This window comes from Strix aluco, chromosome 2 (genome assembly GCF_031877795.1).
Source record: "Strix aluco isolate bStrAlu1 chromosome 2, bStrAlu1.hap1, whole genome shotgun sequence".
In the NCBI taxonomy this organism is placed as follows: domain Eukaryota; kingdom Metazoa; phylum Chordata; class Aves; order Strigiformes; family Strigidae; genus Strix; species Strix aluco.
In genome coordinates, this window is record NC_133932.1 from 63,516,158 (window position 1) to 63,537,291 (window position 21,134).

At 38.6% G+C, this 21,134-nt stretch overlaps 1 protein-coding gene across 1 annotated transcript in view; it reads left to right on the forward strand.

Moving 5' to 3' along the window:
* OCA2 (OCA2 melanosomal transmembrane protein) overlaps positions 1-21,134 on the forward strand; it is a 192,961-nt gene that overhangs the window by 76,277 nt on the left and 95,550 nt on the right. The window contains exons 14-17 of the mRNA XM_074816908.1: positions 3,203-3,335; positions 16,682-16,829; positions 18,422-18,479; positions 19,840-19,948. Of these exons, the coding sequence (XP_074673009.1) occupies positions 3,203-3,335; positions 16,682-16,829; positions 18,422-18,479; positions 19,840-19,948 (448 nt within the window). The remainder of the gene's footprint in view (positions 1-3,202; positions 3,336-16,681; positions 16,830-18,421; positions 18,480-19,839; positions 19,949-21,134) is intronic.

Consider the following 21,134-nt stretch of genomic DNA (forward strand, 5'->3'; position numbering starts at 1 on the left):
AAATCCTGAATCTCAGCCCAGCTACTCTCTTTGAAAAGTTTGGGTAAGCTCCTGGATAGGATGCCAAAAAATCTAGCAGACAATTTTTTTCTCTTGTGATGGTGTCTGCAAATCACTTTTAAGGCTCATCTGTGTCAACTCTTATGTCACAAAGCTTTGTTAATCCTGATTTTTTTTTAAGAGCATTGTGATCTCCATCTCATTTCAACTCCTTTCAACTATTAGTCAGATCTGAGACCTCCTTCTTAACCTCAGCATTTTAGTTTGCCTTCTAGGTTGATGTGATTTTCCTTTTCATAGAGAAATTAGTTTCGTTGGTTTCAAGTGACACATTTCTTGTGCTGTATTTTTTGTTTGAGAAGCTTCTGCATTGTGGCATTTCAGTAACAAAACGCAATTGTTTTGCTCTGAAACTGGTGTGATATTCAAAATGTAGAGGCAAGTGACTTTGTACATTTTTGCATTTGTTTCCAACGAGCCACTTCCTTAAATTCAAATCCCATTAATATATGATGGAGACTTCACATATATAAACTCAAGAGTTTCAAAGGATTCTTTGGGTTCCTATTTCTCTTTTTTATTTACTACATTAGCAATTATCTTTATGCTGGAGTATCTCTGCAGAGAATTTCTGCTGGCATACTCTGCCTGGTAGCTGGCATCCTTCTTCGTGTCATGGACACATTACTGCCAGCCTAAGAAAAGCTTCATCTCCACTGCTCTTTGTAAAACTAGATTGAGTGCAAAAGTAATTTTCCTGCTTCTGGTAATTCTGGTTTGAGTATATTCTGACCACCTCTAATTACTCTATTGCTCCTCAACCAGCTGTGTCCCAGTCATTTTGTTTTTCAGAGAATAAAATTTTTTCCAGTCAGATTTAGGCATTGATATTTTGGCTGGTGTAGCTTCAGTGTTTTTACAGCTTAATTCCTTTCAGCTTCCTACCTCTCCTTAGGACATTTTAGAGACCATAGAAAACTGAATACTTACTTTGCATACTGCCTGAACTGTTTAGTGGCACACTGTCAATACTTGAGAAATTTCCAAACCAAGGCCAGTTCACCTTGCTTTTAAGGATTTTGATTTTTTTGGCCAAAATTTTCTGATCTTTCTTTTTGGCTACAAGCTTAGAGGCAACCCATATATAAATTAGACTTACTGACAATTTTAAATGGCTGTAATTAAGGACATACACATGGGGGATACGGACTCTGTATACTTTGGGGACAGGTCTTACAAACATTGAGCCTTTGCAGATTTTCAATTATTTTTTTTCTCATTGGTATTTGTAAATTTTCTGGAGTTATGAATGTTGTTTATCCTTCATAGAAATGTCTCCTGTAGCTCTGAATCATAACTTGAAGCCCAGAGGCCAATCTTTCTGAACATTTATAAAAATTGACTTGTAAAATCTGTCTTGCAGAGATGTCAGATTTGTGACTGGCTGACCTATTATGTAGGCAAACTGAATGAAGGTATATTATTTTCCTTTGGGGTATCATGTTTTTCTGTCCGATTCTTAAAATAATCCTTTTTCCAATTCCTGAAGTGTCTTCCTTCTACTTTCATAAAAGAAATGGCAGTAGCTGAGTTATAATGAAAGGCCAGTGAATGAACAGGTATATAGTTTCACCTTTTAGTGGCTGGAGAGTAGAAGAGGCAGGGAATCTACAATTAAATAGCAACTAAGGATGATTTTCTTTATCTCATGAAGCTGAAACCTGTGTTTTTAATAGGATGAAATTCTAATCCTAGGTCTGCGTATTTGTGTTTTGAGATTTATTTAACTGTCTGCAAACTATGGATTTTTTGCAAAAGAGCACTAATCTTTATCTGGCTATGAAAGTTCTTTATGACTTTAATCAGTTTCTTGTGTCATGTGTCTTTTTATTATGCCCTGTGGTGCAATAGAGAAGCATTTTTTTCCTTTTTTGAACCAGAGACCTCTCAGCTGGGACATTTCCACATAAATTCTTTTAGTAGGAGACAATATAGAAGACCACACATTTAGGGTAGTAAGTCCCCAGTGGTCTTGATACACAGGAGGTAATATAAGCTAATGCTGCATGGGAAGCTGTTTTTAATATGTATTGACATTAGAGAAAGGTCTGTAAGTTGCACACAGTATTTGGTAAAAAACAAGTCACTATAGAGTCATAGAGATGTGGCACAGGGAGATTTCATGACTTTCTAAAGTCTCTGGGAAACTGGTGGATGATCTGAAAATTCAGTTTGGACAACCTGAGTTATCCAGGGCTTGGACCATACTTTCTTTCAAGTGTCACGGAGAGACTCGGCTGGGATCACCAGTTCAGACAGCCTTTGCTTTGTGAATATAAGACAGTTCCTTGCTACCAGAGTACTTGGATATGATCCGCCTTGGAGCTTCATGGACAACTTCTTTTGGACAGGCTACTTCAGAAGTTCCCAGTCCAAAGGCTAACCCTGATCCACTACAGTGTGTGTAATATGGAATCATGGAATAATTCAGTTGAAAGGGGCCCTGGAGGTCATCTAGTCCAACATCCTACTCAAGGCATGACTAACTTTCAAGTTTTAGGGCAGGTTGCCACTATTCATTCTTACTGCTTAAAACAGTAGCTTTTTAATATATTCTGCCTAACATTTTGAGAACCCCTTTATTAAAGGGTTTCATTATGCAAAATGTAAAGAAATATGTCCATTTATTAACCGGGCAGGAAAATAAACAGAATATTGACATATAATGTTTTTATTATCGAATAATATTTGTGAATTTAGATGAAATTCTGGTTCAGATAGAATTATTGTAAAAATCAAATCCATGTTGTCATAAGTTTAAAACAAAAGCTGATAATTAAAATTGAACTATTTCTGTGATTCAGTGTGATTTAAAACAAATTTATAGTGATTTAAGTAAAAAGTGAAAGTTAATGATTCAGTTTGGTGTTTTTTTTTTTTTTTTTTTTTCCTATCCATATCAGGAACACAAAATGTATTTCAGAATAACTCCTAATGTTATTTTTTTACTTCTCTGAATTAAATTGTAATGTGGCTCGTCTATTTGAAACAGATGAAATATAGCATATACTGTACTTGGAACTTACTTTATTGTTTTATATTTATTATTGATTTTTAAAGTACATATAGTTGAATACTTTTCTCTGTAAGTAATATAGAAAAATAACCGATTTTTAATTTAGGTTTTCATTTTTATTTCCAGGGATTGGATTTCGCAGCCTTCACAGGACATATGTTTGTTGGCATTTGCCTTGTTGTTCTGGTCTCCTTTCCTTTTCTTAGACTGCTTTACTGGAACAAAAAACTTTACAATAAGGAGCCAAGTGAAATTGTTGGTAAGTGTGAGCATGAAAACATTTTTATTATCACTACAGTGAATATATGCTAAATAGAAACTGAATAGTGCTTACTACAATGTTGTCCTCAGATGGAAGTGACCACTCAGTCTCTGAACATTATTTTTTTCACTAATAATTTAGATTTTACTTTTAGTTGTGATATTTTCTGACTTTTAGATATGGATGTTTTTCTGGTGCAAAGGTTGAGGTGTTGACATGAATTATTAAATATCTTTCAAAATTTATAGGGATATTTTGCATCATTTATAGTCACAGGCTTGAATGCCAGGGTGTTCTGTATCACAACAGACAACACCTGCTCAGGGTGCTGAGTTCACAAACTAGCGTTAGAAATATCCCAGGTTTCCCTTATGACAGGCGTAGTGCACTGATGCATTCCCTCACTGCTGGTTTTCTTCCACTGGATTTTTTCAGCAATCTTTTCCTGGTCTATGGTCAGTGAAAGACATTTCATCAAGAGTAGAACTTTCCAAGTTCTTTCCAGCTTGTCTCTGTGGCTCTTTCAACCCTAAATTTCCCTGGTGTATAATTTCTATAATTCAGTAGGACTAAATCTATGTCTTTTTTAGGTTGCTCACCTCAGTAGTCTCTAGAGGTATTGGTAAAGTTGTTTTAATTGCTGTTGAGTATGTTGGTCCCTTTTTGTCTTCATGCTTTTATGCCTTTCCATTCAGTTGTTTTGAAGTTTTCATAATTGTTCTCAGGCTTCTGTTTCATTGGTTAAACTTAGTAAATGCTGAACTTTCACAATTTCTTTATGAGGTAAGAAATAATTCACTAAGTATAATTTCTTAGCAAGCTTTGTACAAAGATAGTCGAGTATAATTTTCTTCCCTGTGACTGATGTTTTTTTTCACTTTTGGCTGCAGCAGACAGGATTCAGGCTTCCACTGACCATGCAACACATGTTTTCATGTGCTGTATGACATCTCTGAACCTGTGTGCATGGGGTCTGTTTAGCATGGAGAGGACAACTTTTGAAATGGTTGATAGAACTTGCCTCCATTTATAATCTGTGGAGAAAGATAAGCCCTTCTAAAGACTAATATAGCTGTCTACAATAGAACAGATATATTGCAGCTCCCAAAAGTTTATTTCTCTCTTTTGAGTATAAGGGGAGTCCAAGGTGACTAACTCAATGGTAGAGATCTTCGTGACAGCTAACTAATTTAGGCAAAATGAGTACCACATGTAGTAATGCCTTGTTCCAGGGACAATTAGCTTTAGGAGTAGGATTTTATTAAAAAGACAGAAGTGACTGTCCTCTCCTCAGTGGATTGTACTATGTCTCTTGAATCCCATCTGTTAGAAAGGTCAGAGAAGAGACTTCACTGCTTAGGAAGTTAGTTCTGTGCAGACATTTGGTTTTGAGGGACTTCAGCACAAGACATGCTCAGCCTACTTGTTCATAGTTTAGGGGCCAAAGTCTTTCCCAGTGTTAAGAACCAAAGCATTTTTGAGGTGTTCTAGAGGTGATAATACTTAACTGTTTTCTAAGACAATTAAGGAGACTTTTCCTTCTATATATTTGCCTCATATGAAATATGAATTTTCATTACTGTGTCATTGTAAAACAGCTGAGACTTTCTGTACCCTTGGATCCTGAGAGCAAGAGAAATAAAGCAATGAACTCAGTGCACAAAATGTCTAGATATTTATTTTTCTCTGACACTACAAAGTAAGATTTTTCAGAAAACCATCAAGAATCTTCTTTTCCTGCCTTCTCATACCAAGGGAAGGTGTTGCAAGAAGTCTTCCTTACCAGGTAAATAAATCTATTGACTATATACTTCTGGGTCAACGAGAGGAAAGACTTTACCAATAGAACACTCACCTCAGTTTACATTTCGTCAGTTCCCATTCAAATATCTAGAATTTTATATTGAGTGCCAGGAATGTCTTTAGAGAAAGTAAATCACTGAAAATAGGCAGTGCTAGCATGCAGAAAGGGATGCTCTCTCCTCTCCTCTCCTCTCCTCTCCTCTCCTCTCCTCTCCTCTCCTCTCCTCTCCTCTCCTCTCCTCTCCTCTCCTCTCCTCTCCTCTCCTCTCCTCTCCTCTCCTCTCCTCTCCTCTCCCCTCCCCTCCCCTCCCCTCCCCTCCCCTCCTCTCATGTGCCTTAAATTTGTCAATTTGAAATAATTAATGTTGACTTTTGTCTTATGGGAAGGCATCATTACCTAAAATCCATAAAAAAATTAATAATAAGCATGGGTGAGTGATCTTCCTACTAGTCTGGTCAAAGTTAGTACTTGGAAGAGAGGTGAAAAATTTATGAGGTAAACCATATCCACTCCCAAGTTGTCCTCAGTAGACTACTGAAATGCATAATCTGAACAGGTGGGGAGCTGGCTCATGTTCCTATTGCTCCTTCTCTTTGTAATGGTAGATGAAAAGCTGGACAGGACCCAGCAATGTGTGCTCACAACCCAGAAGGCCAACTGTATCCTGGGCTGCATCAAGAGAAGTGTGGCCAGCAAGTTGAGGGAGGTGATTCTCCCCCTCTACTCCACTCTCATGAGACCCCACCTGGAGTACTGTGTTCAGCTTTGGGGTGCCCATTATAAGAAGGACATGATCCTGTTGGTTTGAGTTCAGAGGAGGGCTGTGAAGATGATCGGGGGGCTGGAGCATGTCCCTTATGAGGACAGACTGAGAAAGTTGGGGTTGTTCAGCCTGGAGAAGAGAAAGCTCTGGGGGACCTTGTTGTGGCCTTTCAGTACTTAAAGGGTGCTTATATGAAAGATATGGATGGACTTGTATCAGAAATAGCATGGCCAGCAGGGACAGGGAAGTGATCTTACCCCTGTACTCGGCACTGGTGAGGCCGCACATCGATTACTGTGTTCAGTTTTGGGCCCCTCACTACAAAAAGGACATTGAATTACTCGAGCGTGTCCAAAGAAGGGCAACGAACCTGGTGAAGGGTCTGGAGCACAGGTCTTACAAGGAGTGGCTGAGGGAACTGGGGGTGTTTAGTCTGGAGAAGAGGAGGCTGAGGGGAGACCTCATCGCCCTCTACAACTACCTGAAAGGAGGTTGCAGAGAGCTGGGGATGAGTCTCTTTAACCAAGTAATAAGCGATAGGACAAGAGGGAATGGGCTCAAGTTGCACCAGGGAAGGTTTAGACTAGATATTAGGAAGCATTTCTTTACAGAACGGGTTGTTAGGTGTTGGAATGGGCTGCCCAGGGAGGTGGTGGAGTCCCCATCCCTGGAGGTGTTTAAGAGTCGGGTTGACATAGCGCTGAGGGATATGGTGTAGTTGGGAACTGTCAGTATTAGGTTAATGGTTTGACTAGACGATCTTCAAGGTCTTTTCCAACCTAGATGATTCTGTGATTCTGTGAGTTTTAGTAGGGCCTGTAGTGATAGGACATGAGGTAGTGGTTTTAAACTAAGAGGGTGGACTCAGACTAGATATAAGGATGAGGGTGGTGAAACACTGGAACAGATTGCCCAGAGAGGTGATAGATGCCCCATCCCTGGAAACATTCAAAGTCAGGCTGGATGGGGCTATGAGCAAGCTGATGTAGTTGAAGATGTGCCTGCTTATTGCAGGAGGGTTGGACTAGATGACCGTTAAAGGTCCCTTCCAACCCAAACCATTCTATAATTCTATGATTCTATATCAAAATGCTAAATATAGAGCAAGTTTCTACCTGTTCTACACAGGGCTCAAGAATGAGAATCCTTTGTGGAAGAGATCATCTCTGGGAAAGGAATTGTCTTTTTGCTGGAGAGGAAAGAAACCTTTGCAAGCTCCCAGATAAAATCCTTTGTAATTATGCATCATTATAAAAAAATGATTACTTTTCTTTATTGCTTGGATATATATTATTAAATCTTTGGTATTCAGCATTTTTTTGTAACTTTCCAACTTTCTTATTTAAAAAGAATTAATTTGTTTTTTATTAATTTCTTATTTTCTGATAAAAGTCATATCTTCATGGACATTTCCATGAATAACTACAGTTGTTATATATTTAAATTATCTTTAAAAGTGCCAACTTGCAAGGTGTCCTGAGATAAGTAATATCTAAACAGTCAGAAAATTTGTTCTGTCAGCTGTGAGCAATTGTGATGTAATAGCATTATTTTGTGAATATATATTTTAGAAAATAGAATTATTATATTTTCTTTTATCTCTAAACTTTTAAAGCATATGTTTGGGATTTTTAAGAAATCAAGTATACATAACAATTTTTTTATTAATTTGAATAGTACAATTTATTTGCTGATGTAATTTTTTGCCAATGAAACACTGCACTAGTGAAACACTGGCTAGCGTATTTCCCGCAATTCATCTGTCTGTAATCTTTGTTACTTGCAGCTTAGTATGTTCAGATGTAGCAGTCTCCTAATCAGTATACCATGTGTTCTTATAATCAGCTGCTCCTCCATTGCTGCAAAGCTAATCAGTAGCTGTTCAATTAGAGCAAATGCTGAAGAGCTACTCTTTCTACTGAAAATTTCTGTGAAAAGGGAAGAGAAAGCAACCAACACAGCTCCATCAGGAGGTAGCTGTTGTGGTCTGGATTTGCAGAATATGCTTCAAGGTGCTTTCAGAGGTCCTTCCATCTCAGCTTGCAATGATTCTGTGATAACTTCACATGGCTTATTTGAAGTAGCTGTTTTAATCAACTAAATACCAGCCTTCCCTCACCCTGCCCCCAACTAGCAATTAAAAAAAATATGTGAGACTTAACTGGTATATTATTCTCCACAGATTTTTTTTTCCCTGTATGCCACATGTTTTAAGATTTTTCTGTTGCTTTGGGGTACACAGATTACTGAGAATGGATAAACACTAATTTTAAGAACAGACAATTGTTGGCTTTCAGAGTGAGCTGCAGCACCTGTGCAGCAGAAAAACACATGTTCCTTCCCCAGGAGCCGCTGTCTACCTGCGGTGGCTAGAAGTGGGGCATATTTCAAAAGAAAAAAGATTCTGAACTCAGTTGTGAGAGAGAAAATAAAATGCTTTTTAAGAATGAAGGGACATTTTGAGGACTTTTTGAGTGTGACTTGCAGCTGATAAACCTGCACCTTGAACTGCGTGATGCAGAAAAAGATGCTAGGATTAGGACAGTAAGCTGAGAAGGTTTAAAAAGTATATATATACTTTCCCAAAAGAATATATAGGGGGAAATAGTAATATATGAGTGTAAGAGGAATTAAATTTGCTATTCCCCTCCCGCCCCAAAACTCGAAACCAAAGTTTTTACCTCCCTTAAGGGTTAACAATATATTATTTAGTCCCTGGGAAGCATGACAATAAACTACTGTGTCTCAGCTATCTAGCTGTGGAGATCTGGAGCTCAGTGTTTGGGAAGGTGACTATTCTCAGTACAAAGTATGGCACACGGTCTAGTGACAAGTATTATTACTGCCATTTTTGCCAAAGAGGAGGAGCTTTCTCTTAGCACAACAACTTATTTGGCACCAGCTCCCCATTTCCCCTGTGTTGCTTGCTCCAGTTTCTGATTGTTTTGTTGGCTGAAAGAGAGACTCACCATTGAAGCAGGAGTGGTGATGCCAGGAGAGGGGGGAGCACATTATTCTCTCTGGTGTAGCTCACTGTCTACAGCAGCTGGGAAAATACTGCTATGGTAGTATGATAGTCAGTATGCAAAGCTGACAACAGAAGGAATTTTCTAATTAATCATAGTCATGTGTAAAGTGCTTAATGTGTGAAAAACACGGTGCTGTTTCCCACAACGTGAAATGTGGTAACCAGATGAGTGAGCAAATCTGTTTCTTTCTTCTGTGTGGAGCTTTACAGCTGCTTCTCTAAGACAAGAAAAAGGAGAGGAGGAGAGGAAAAAAGACGTACAAGACCAGCAGTGAAAAGGTAGAAAGTCTAGAAAAGTAAAGAAGTAGAGGAGAGGTAATTGAGGGTTGTCAGACATGTACAATTGACAGGACTGTGCTGCCTGCAAGATGTCCAGGCATTGTTCCTGGACTTAGAGTACGTACTGCTCACATAGTGCCTCATTTTGCGTGAAACTCTGCAAAGAATGGCAGAGCTAAGGGGATGGTCAAGAGAGAAAACAAGGTAAAACTGAAAACTCATCTAGCACTTAATGTCTGGTGAGTTTCCCCCTCCGTGTCCCACAGTGACTACAAATGTCTGCTCTAGTACTTTGTGCTGCATGTGACTGACCAGAAGGTATAGCTCACTGCTGTCATTATTATTTTGTCCACGTGAACCCCCTTGCCTGTCGCAGCTCTGCGATGCCTGCCTGGGAGAATGGTCCCCAGGGCAGGTGGCCATTGTTAAAGGGTTAACACCTTTATTGCTTTCTCAGGGCATGGGATGTTGGGGTGGCCTCTGCGTCCTCTAACAGTAGTGCGTGCTCTCACGCCATGCCCTGCAGTGTGATGTACAACCTTTTGGTTTAATGCTGGGGAAGAACTACTGTGATGACTTGCAAGAAAACACCAATTCTGCTTCAGACAATTTGAATTGAAAAAATCCCACATAAAATAATAATAATAATGTCTAGGGGCACAGAGGGGACCCAGGGTAAGGTGTTATGTAGCATCAATACAGCTACATGTGCTGCTCGGGATCAGAGAACAGTCGTTAGCTCTATTTTAGTTAGTAACATTTTTGTAACTGTAGGAACCATTTCTTGCTAGAATCAGTGAGAGGTACATCAAGTACCTAGCTGGATGAAGTACATCAGCAAATCTCAATCCTGAGGTGCTTCTGAACCTATGTAGGTACTTTACTAACTTCCAGTAAAGCATTATTGGTATTTTAATTGTAATGTTGACAGTAGTGGGTTGTCCTTACTTGAAAGTTGGTACAGGTGAGGAAACCAGCAGGCAGATTATGCAGAGAATAATGTTCAAAGAAAGGAATATTTCAAGATATTTTTAAGCATTCAACTCCAGGCTCAATCTGGATGACAGTTTGCAATATGCATTTCACTCTACAGTCCTCACCCAGGATGCTAAATTCATGGGAATATATGGGAAGCATTTTTAAATCTTGAAGGACAATGCGGATCAGGGAAATGTTGATTTTTTTTTTTTCTTTTTTCTCTTCTCTGCAATCCAGTTGTCTATATTAACAATGAATAGTTAACATTTTAACTCTGTGGATAACAGCATGCTAAACTAAAAGATGAAACTTTCTTACAAATTATCTTGGGATCTAAGATCATATCTTGATGGTACCTATTGTGTCTTTTATTTTAAGGAACTGTAAGACTTTCAGTCTTAAAGGAACTAGCTAGTCTTAAAGTCCCTGCAGACTTTTTGGATAATATATCAGGATCTACCAGGGTCATGGTTTTATATTTGAAAATGTAAAAAACCCTCTCTTTTATTATTTGCACCTTCAATAGCTCTTCTGATGATCAGGAATGAAAATAAGTGTAGTTATTTGCTTTACACAGATTCAACATTTTTGTATTTTTGAACATTTTAGATCATTTTATATTTAAAATCCTTTACATGTCCTTTGTGCTGCTTTAGAGTTGATGGAGTATTCCCCTTGGAAAGAGGAAAATGTTGATCTCTCTTTTCTTGTTTTCAGATGACAAAAATAGTATTCTGACACTGCAATATCACATTATTTGCTTAGCGCATTGATAATATAGCCATCACAAGAATGCAGCTGTAATATTACTTTACCTGTCTTATGCAGAAAGAAAGTATAATACAGCGGCATTTTGAATCAATAAAGCTTTCTGAACAGCCTAACTCCTGGGGCTGCTGCAGCCCGCCCCAGCTTGCCCAGAGGAAGACTTCTGGGAGGTGACTTAGCTGTGTGACACCCTCTGAGCTTTGCAGTATTCTGCCCAAGCTCCAGCTGCTTTGCTGCAGGGATGAGGATGTCCTCTAAGTCCTGTGCTATGGATGCAATCCAGTGCTGGGCAACCGAACTGGCCTTAGGTGCCTTGGTGACCAAATGGGGCTCCAGCTGTTGGACTTTGAGTTGAAAAGCTTATATAAATGCTTTGTATTGCTTTATGCAACATTGTGCATTCCTTTGCGAGTATTTAGCTGAATAAGGCAAAGCGTGTTTTGTTGTGGTTTTGAAGACCCTGCAATGTTTATGCCCCTGCTTATCTTTATCCACTATGATGAACTGTACTACTCAAAGGAATAAAGACAAGAGCATTTCAGCATTTTTTTTTTTTATTTCAGAATTAGAGCCTTATGCTTCTGTTCTGTTGAGGGGTGCCATCTCTAGGAGAGAGGCATGGGTTGTTGAGCTGGAATATCACAGAATCACAGAATTGTCCAGGTTGGAAAAGACATTGAAGATCATCCAGTCCAACCATTAACCTAACACTGACAGTTCCCAACTACACCATATCCCGCAGTGTTATGTCGACTCCACTCTTAAACACCTCCAGGGATGGGGACTCCACCACCTCCCTGGGCAGCCCATTCCAACACCTAACAACCCGTTCTGTAAAGAAATGCTTCCTAATATCTAGTCTAAACCTTCCCTGGTGCAACTTGAGCCCATTCCCTCTTGTCCTATCGCTTATTACTTGATTAAAGAGACTCATCCCCAGCTCTCTGCAACCTCCTTTCAGGTAGCTGTAGAGGGCGATGAGGTCAGCCTCATCTCAGCCTCCTCTTCTCCAGACTAAACACCCCCAGTTCCCTCAGCCGCTCCTCGTACGACATGTGCTCCAGACCCTTCACCAGCTTCGTTGCTCTTCTTTGGACATGCTCGAGTAATTCAATGTCCTTTTTGTAGTGAGGGGCCCAAATATCCCTCAGTATGAATTCTTTCTACACTTGGGTTTCATCTTGCTGACTTAGTTTTTGTGCTTTTAAAATGGAGATGACACTTACTTACCATCTAATAACAGTTAGAAGATTAATTACATAATATCATGGATTAAAAAAATTACCAGAAGGTATAGATATTATTACTACTAGATTAAGCTATAATTCATGGTACTTAATTTGCTTTTCAGTTAACATTTAAACAGAAGTATTCTTGTTCTGAGAAGTTAGCTAAGAAAAATAATTGCCTTACTGAAAATAGTTAAGCAGCAATAGCATGTGGAGAAAAAAAACATTTAGAGGAACATGCTTTGCATGTTGTTAGTCACAGCCCAGCAGTGCAAACTTGTGTTGCTTGCAAAAAGGTAGCTAATGTATAAGTGAACTTGCAAGTTAAAAATTGCCATGTCATGATAATTCTTATCATCTCATCAAGGTTGGTCATGCTCTTCTGAGTATCTTCAATTAACAAGACTCACCTTTTCAGATTCTGAGACTGGCAATTAATTATGCTCAGTTTTTGGGGATGTCTTCTTTGTTACTGGCAGTCAGGTGGGAGGGAATGTCATTACTCTAAGTGAAAATCAATCTGACTATTAATTATCAGATTGCAGAAAGAATATGCATTTTAAAATGAAACAATGTTTTCTAAAATGCAGAAAATGTTTTCTAAAATGTCACAGCATAGGTCAGTAGCTGAAACTCTGTTAAATTCAGTGGTCCAGGATGTCATAGCTGAGGTCCCCATGGCAAAATATGATAAATTAATAAAGCAGAACAGACTAGCAGCATAGGTTTTACATGTTTGTTGATCCTTTATTTGATCCTAGAACTAAACCAAAAATTATTCTTTTCTTGTTGGAAATGGACTTTCTGGGGAAAAAAAAAAAAAAAGAAAGAAAAAGAATAAAGAAAAAAAAAACTTTTGTGAAATAATAATGCTATCTATATTGCTGTGGTGCCTTGTGGGCTTTATGAGTGTACCATGTTCACAAACATTTTAGTATCAGAATGGGCTGATTTCCCTGACTGAGCTGCAGCTCTCCTGTCTTCTTTTACTCCAGATCACTGCATACTAAACTTTGCTTTGCTTCTGTCACTTCAACTACTGCTACTACAGTTGCAGTTAAATGTTAATTTAGCTGCTTTAATGATAAACTGCCATGAAAGATGCATGACACACACATACCATTTCAATTATTAACAATAGACCTATCAGTGGTGGGATAAATTGGTTAGTAGGCTGATCCACCATGAAGCTAACCCTGTGAAAACCCTGCAGATTGGGTTTTGGTGGACGAGTGAGTGCAATGAGCTTGCCCTGATGTAACATGACCATTAGATCCCATCTGACACGGGGACAGGAACTTATGGACCTTCCCGTTTAGGGGCAGCCAAGTGCTCCCCTTACGCTGCCTTAACAGTAATTTCAAAGTGATTGATAAGAACCTGTAGTTGCATTAAGCTGTTGTCCATGTGTAATATAGTGTGTCATAAAATATCAGATGTTCCTAAACTCTAGGGGTTGCTCCCCAAATGGGTTTGCAGACCTGAAATGGGAGAAGTATGGAAGGGCCCAAAAGTTTTTGGCCATGTTCAGTGTTCTCACTGACCTCAGGGGCCTGCATTATATTTCCTTCAAAACAAAGACTGCTGCTAATACATATGTATCACCTGATGCCACAATGGGCTATTACAATAAGAGTGCATGAAAGAGAAATAGGAGAAACATTCTGTGGGATGACCTAGAAAACCTCTTCACAAATTATTACTGCAACAGTAGTTGCACTATAAAAAGATGTATCAACTGTTCTGATTTCCAAAAGAAAATTTTTGCTCTGAAGTAAATTCCACAGTGGGTTGGATGTTCACATCCTTGGGATGTTTAGAAAACTAACGACTGAAAAATCAAGCATGCTCTTGCTGTACATAAAGGCAAGATCAAAGCCATGTGTAAACATGCATATATTTTTTAACATAGACCAGAAAGCACCAGGCTGACCTTGCTGAACCTGGAGATTAGCCCCACAGCACTTCAGACATGGAACAGGAATGTGCAACACAAGTCATGCTTCTTTGTGCTCTGCGGGATTGTTTGTGGCACAGATACAGTGATGCTAGCTGCCTCTTTCTGAAGGAGAGAAGATAAAGATTCTTTGTATTAAAATACCTGCTGGGAATCTGCATCTTGGATAGATGATGAAAGATTCAACTTTCCTCCATCTGCAAAACCCTTGGTGAAATTTCACTTGGAAAGGATGGGGGGAAATGTTATGGCAGGATGAACAGACATGATCAGAAAAGGTGTTACAGCAAAGACAAGCTATGGGAAAGCAGGATAGCGAACTGGATAATCATGCCTCATGAGTGTTTGCCAGAGAAAAAGACAAAAACACACTCTTTCTCTTGGAACAATTCCCCAGCTCACATTTTCAGCCCAATTTCAAGGTGGATGTTATGAGGAGGAAGATGCCAACTGAAATAGCTTGTTGCCCCATTGACCAGAAACTGTGGAGCTGAAGCAGACCCCAAACGTAGTCACTAGTTTCTTTCAGAAATTACCATGCAAATTCAGAGACTTAAAATTTAATCTTGCCATTTTATTAAAGAAAAAATGTCACCATTTCTGAGGTTTAAAATATGGGGGTTTTGCACATCTCCCATCGATGTTAATCCTCAAAAAGAGCTGTGGGTTTTTTTTTTTTTCTTTCTGTGGGGAGCAGAGGGTCAACTGTGGCCTAAAGCTCTGTCACTTTCTTGTTTATATTCTGGAATAGAATGCAAAATCACTGCTGATATATTTCTGTGTGTCACAAATGTTGATGGAAAAGTAAATGATGGCCAGGAGAGGGTCTCCACACAAAGTCATGTGGATCCTTTGATAAACAGGACCCATCCATGTTTTAATATAATTTAGTGTCAGATTATGCTCCTGGCAAGAATCATCAAATATATCACAAAGGAAAGTGGTAGATTCTGCACCTCTTTGATATCTGTGGTTCAGGTATGAATCCCTTCTTGGAAGAAAAGCTTTAGCCGAGCACTAGTTGTTTAATAAGCTGGGATTGTCATTGTACTTTAGTGTGAATTCACATTTCTGGTCTTTCATTGTAAATCTTAGGCAAAGATTACCATTTTGATGGATGTGTGCTCATCTATAGACATGAACCATACAAAATATGAGTCAATTGCTGTTCAGATCCCTTTTTTTGTGTCAACTGTTCAGGCTCTGGACATGCTTTTGCTCTTAAAAATTTGAGTTCTGTCAAGTCTAATTCCCTCGTATAGTCAGTCAATCTTTCACGATTGTCTCTTCATTAGCATTATAAATACTTGGTCACAAAAGAAGGGTGGGGAATTAAGCATGTTTAGTACTCTTTTTGATAGTAGATACCATGAACCACTAGGGATTTGCAGGAGTAAATATTAATATCACTGCCTACATCAAAATGTGTTTAAATATTTCTTATGTTATTACATAATTTATTTTTTGATAAATAATGCATATAGTCTATATAGATGGTGCAAAGACTTCCACATTAATTTCTTAAGAACAATCTGCTGTTTGAACAGGGATCTTAAGATATAAAGCCTTGACAAATTGTATAAATTCTTGACACATTGTCTTCAACAACACGAAATTTGAGAGGAACAGAAAAAGGGTGAGGAAACATCCTGTTGCTTCATCAGGAAGCATTTGTGCAGACAGTTTCTGAATGAATATTCTGCTTTTATTTCTTTAGTGGTTTCCTAGAAAATCCAAAGGTTTTTTTTGGCATGCCCAGTCTAAGGTATATCCTGAACAGGAACACATGCTTTTTGGTCTTTCCCCAAGGCCTTGACAATGCTGGAAAAAATAAATCAAAAAGTGTTGAAAATCCTGACAAGATTTTGAAGGCTGATTTCACGTGTTAATCAGTCTGTCTGAACTTACACAGGATCAGATATCATTCAGGTCAGCACACAGGTGGTGGTAGCTATGTGTATGGATATTTTCAGTGCCTAAGAATTAAGTCCTCTTAAGAAACCTTTAAAATGTTATTAAACGATATTCCATAAGACAGTGCTAAATTTCAGTTTTGCCTTACACTGATAAAATTGCTTGTATGAACACAGAGTGTAAATGGAAACGTGTTGTCCATTCTGAATACAGTGAAGGAGCATTTGCTCTAATTACTAACTACAAAGTAACTGGAATCTTGTTAGCTGTATAACAATGTATATTGGCAGTTTATTTTCTGATGAAAAATGAATGTGCTACAATTTTAGCACTAAAGCTTGTGGAAGGCATCGGCAAGTGTTTGAAGACAGTACTTATTTTTCTTTGGAAAAGGACTTTGAGATTAATTTATTTAAAATTTTGAAAAGTTACTGTTTATTTTGCATTCCCTTCATCTCTGGAAAAAGAATGGTAAAAGCAGCTTCCTAAGTGGAAAATAATTGGGAAACCATTCTAGTAATTTTAACAGCTTTCAGTCCAGGCACGTTACACGTATTTTGTGTACCTCTGGTTTCACACACATTATACGTGCTTCTAAGATAAGTGATTTTGCTTCTTTTTAGAGCTGAAACATGAGATCTATGTTTGGAGACTGACTGCACAGCGCATTAACCCGGCCAGCAGAGAGGAGACTGCTGTGAAATGCCTCTTGATGCAGAAGGTGCTGACTCTGGAGATGCTCCTGAGGAAGAAGCTGAGGACATTTCACAGGTGAGCAGGGAGCAGCCTGTCCCACCTCCCCTGCTCCGACCCTCAGCATGGACAAACTGCAGGCACAGGCAGTTTGTTGGACTGGCAGGGAGCTCCTGCTCATCTGTCTACAGCCAGGAATGGTAGCGTGGCTTTGCTAATATCAGGGGTAATATTTCTGTTTGCTTCAACCAGCCAAGGGCTCATATCTAGTAATTTTTGGCAGAGCTGAAAGTGAAGGATTTCAGGGATCTTCACTGGGATGAGAACTATATTCTTAGTTGTCTCTTGATCAGATGGGTGTTGGGGCAGATATGAAGAGCCACCCTAAGTCTCAGTGAAACGCAAAGTATTTTAGGACAAAACCGATGTAAGGCCTGGAAAATATATATCAATATGATCCACATTTAAAGGCCTAGAAATTTCAGGTAGTTTTTGTTTTAAGAAGATCACAAATATGTTATTAGACTTTTCCTTGCAATAGTGGCTTCACATAGTAAAATCATATAATTTCTTTTTTTACTGAAAAATTCAAGTGTTCTTCAGTGAACTGTTGGGTTTGAAAATATATCACCAGTGAATTTCTGTGTTTTAAAATTATTTCATAATCAAATCTTCAGTGTGAACCCGAGTGCAGACATAATTAATTGTTTATGTATAGAAAAGAAGTTTATATAACCTAGGCCTAACAAAAACGCTAACCTTGTTTACATTCTGGCAAAACCAGCTGTTCTGCTATGGAATTTGATGACTGAGAACATCAGTGAGAAATACTCTGAAAGTGAATTGACTAAAGTGAAACTGAAATAATTTTCATTAATAAACATGTTAAATAGACAGTATGAGCAAGGACATGTAAATATGATTTCTTAAACTATTTCATTAATAAGAAGACTTTTGTTTACATAATTTTTGCTGATATTGTGCACTTTGAATGGTGTGACAGTATTAATACTTAAAGACAAAAAAGGCTGTTAAAATCGCCTCCTTTTTATAAGATTATAAGAGATTATTAGACTTTATGACACTCTAAAGAGGAAACTTCTGAAGTATATTTAATCTTGAAAATCAGGATCCTCCACCACAGTACACTTACAGCAATGTAAAAATTCATTAGCATTAACAATAGCATTCCTGAACTGCAAACCCCAAGGCTTTTTGCTGGAGGGCTGACTATGCTGATATCATGTTGAAGTTATTCTGATCTTAAAAACTTTGTTATAAAATGCAAATGTAAAATATATGTGTCCTGACTCGTTGCTGTTAGCATACGACCCTTGTTTTATCACAGCAGGACACACATCAACTCCTGAGAAACTATTAAGGGAACTAGATATTGCATATAGCCAGATTCCATACCGAGGTCCATACTCTGGAAACTAGCTCCTTCCAAGCCTGTGGCACTCTTCATCAACCAGAGGGTTTATGTATTAGTGGAGTGTGCTACAGAAGTGGAGTCTTAAGTGAATGCTCATGGGAATTTTGCTGCTGTGGTATGAGTGACTCTGTATGGGGGGAAAGGTGATCTATTTGTGATGAGAGAGATTTATTCCAACACTCTTGGCAGAGCTCTAATTTCACTTTGGAAAAAAGCAGGTGTCATTTTCTTTCAGGCAAATTTCACAAGAAGATAAAAACTGGGAAACAAATATTCAGGAACTCCAGAAAAAGGTAAATAGATGGCAGTTTTTCTTAGTATCCATGTAAGTGGACCTATGTCCTTATATCGAGAGTGCTTTGAATCTAATGCAAATTTAATAACACTCGTGATAGCAGAAAAGCTGTCAGGCAGGCTGGCTGGCTTCTCTGTGGGACAGGGTTACTGAACCACACTGTGAGGTTTTTGTTAGGTTTTATACTTTGGTTCCTTAGAAAAAATATCACTGAAAGAATCAATAAATGATTCATCAGTGTTTTCTTAAATTTTTAATCCATGGCCAGAAAGACTCAGAAGGTGTCAATAGGTTGTTTATAACTGTGCTGCATGACGATAGAGTACACTCCTGCTGATGTAGCAAATACCAACGCTAATTTACTACACTGTCTGTGACATGGCTGTTTTATTATTCAAGTAGGGATAAACCACTTGGATAAATCCTGTTCTCTCTGCTGTGCACACATTAATACCGCCTAAGTCTTTATGCTGAAGCCGGGTCTGATGAAATGTAAACTCTGCAGTGGGATTAATTTCATCTAAATTTAATTGTCTAAATGTCACATCCTCTCCACCTCACTGGCATCACTAATGAATCCAGGCCTGTGTTTGGGAGCTCAAGTCCTTGACTGGGACATCACCATTCTCCTATGTATCACACCAAAAGAGAACAAAACCAACAGGACTTCTTATTAGGTTTTACACCATTTTCAAGGCACTGCATAAAAGACAACCTTTTTAAAGTACTTTGGTAGAGCTTTAAACCATGTGAAAGAAGAGAGGGACTCAGGCTCGGAAAAGGTGATTCCCCGGGTTGGTGGTGAAAGTGAGATCAGAGCAGAAAAGCTGAGTTGTGATCAGAAGCACTGGGCCCGAGGATGAGACCATGAGGAGATCAGCACAGGGAAGCTGAACACGGGGGTGTAGAAGCTGAATAGAGATCATGGGCTTAGCATGTCCATGAGAGTTGCACAGGAGGCATGAAAGATCAGACCTCTAGGCTTGTTTATAGGTTTTCAAAGCATACATTGCAAAACAGGGTGATTTTGTCCAGGGTCATGAAACCCTAGAGGGCATGGAGTGCCCTCTGTAGTAGGAATTCCATTTCAACCCTACTTCTCCTACTGAAATGAAGTTGTGATGGGGGTAGCTGAATGCAGCTGAATTTATGCAGCAGGTGCTAGCTACTTATATCTGTTAGATCACATTGGGCCACATATTCATGCTTCAATTTAAATATTTCTGTCTTTTATGCTGAAGAGGAATATGCAATACAGGAATAGAAGTTTGTGCTTCACACATGCTTTTGTGAACTCTATGCATAATAGACAGCTCCTTCTTTAATACAGTCATTAATTTTTTCCTCCCTGTCTACAGCACAGAATAACAGACAAAATTCTTCTCATCAAATGCCTGACTGTGCTGGGATGTGTTATTCTTATGTTTTTTCTCAACTCATTTGTTCCAGGCATCTACCTAGATCTTGGTAAGTTTCGTAGTTTTGTTCCATCTAAGTAAAACAAAAAACTTCCCTGAAAAAAACCAATATTTATTTTCTGAGTCTGAATCTTTTCAGAAAGCCCTTTTCCATATGTCTCTGGTCTTCCAATTCCACCAAGTTAATCAGAACAGCAGTTTCTCAGAATAGGTTTGCAAAATGCAGTCAGGGCCCAGTCACCCCAGGAGGAATAACAGAGTGCTCATGACTTCATTTTTCTGACTTCCCAATACTAACAAGCTGACTAAACATTACAAAATGAGCAAATTTGACCTTGGCATCATTGCACTGTAGGTTTGAGTGAATGGCCAAGATGCATTATAGAGATCAGAAAATAATCACTCCATGGAAGAACAAAAAAGTATTCTGGCACTATTTCTCAAGTATAGATAACTCTTGTATAACTTCCAGTCTTCATTACCACCAGAATAAATAATTTCCCAAAATAAAATCAGGAAGACACTGTATATGTGTGAAATGAAAGTAGCTGTATGCATACTTTCTATGTATAGACCTAAATGTGCAGGTTTTTATACAGCTAGTTGAATAGGCTCTGCGTATCCTGAAAACAGAATCAAATTAAAGCTCACATTTAACTGAAAGACTGTCATAAAACCTACCTGTGTATTGCCCTATAAAAAGTTAAAAATATTTTTTTGGCTGCTGAGCACTTGAAAGTTATGGAATTTCAGATTTATGTTGTTTCATGCAGTCTGAATTGCCCCACTGTGTACATCAATCCCAGTGGCTGAAAGATGCAACAGTCTTGAAGAGGAATAACTCATAATCAATAAATCATTGATTGAATCATCATATATTCATATACTACATTGAAATCCATGCACAATACAGAGGTAGTCATAGCTGTACATTGGTGATCAAGTTGCAAATAAAACCTTCCATATCTGCTGCTGATATTTCTGGTGTATTGACTGGCTTAGAAAGGTACCAGCAACAGAAGGCTGTTCTCTCTGCTGGGTCCTAGGGAAACACCAGTGTTGTGTATTGCTGGCACCAGTGGGAGAATATGGGCTACTGTGTCTGGAACAATGTTTTTTAGTAGTTATAGCTTTGCTACTAAATGCATTTGTTCCAGGGACTGATCCCCAGCCCTCAGGCCTTAGAGGTGCAGGATGGCTTGTGTCCACAATGTTCAGACCTTGTCCCTTCAGAG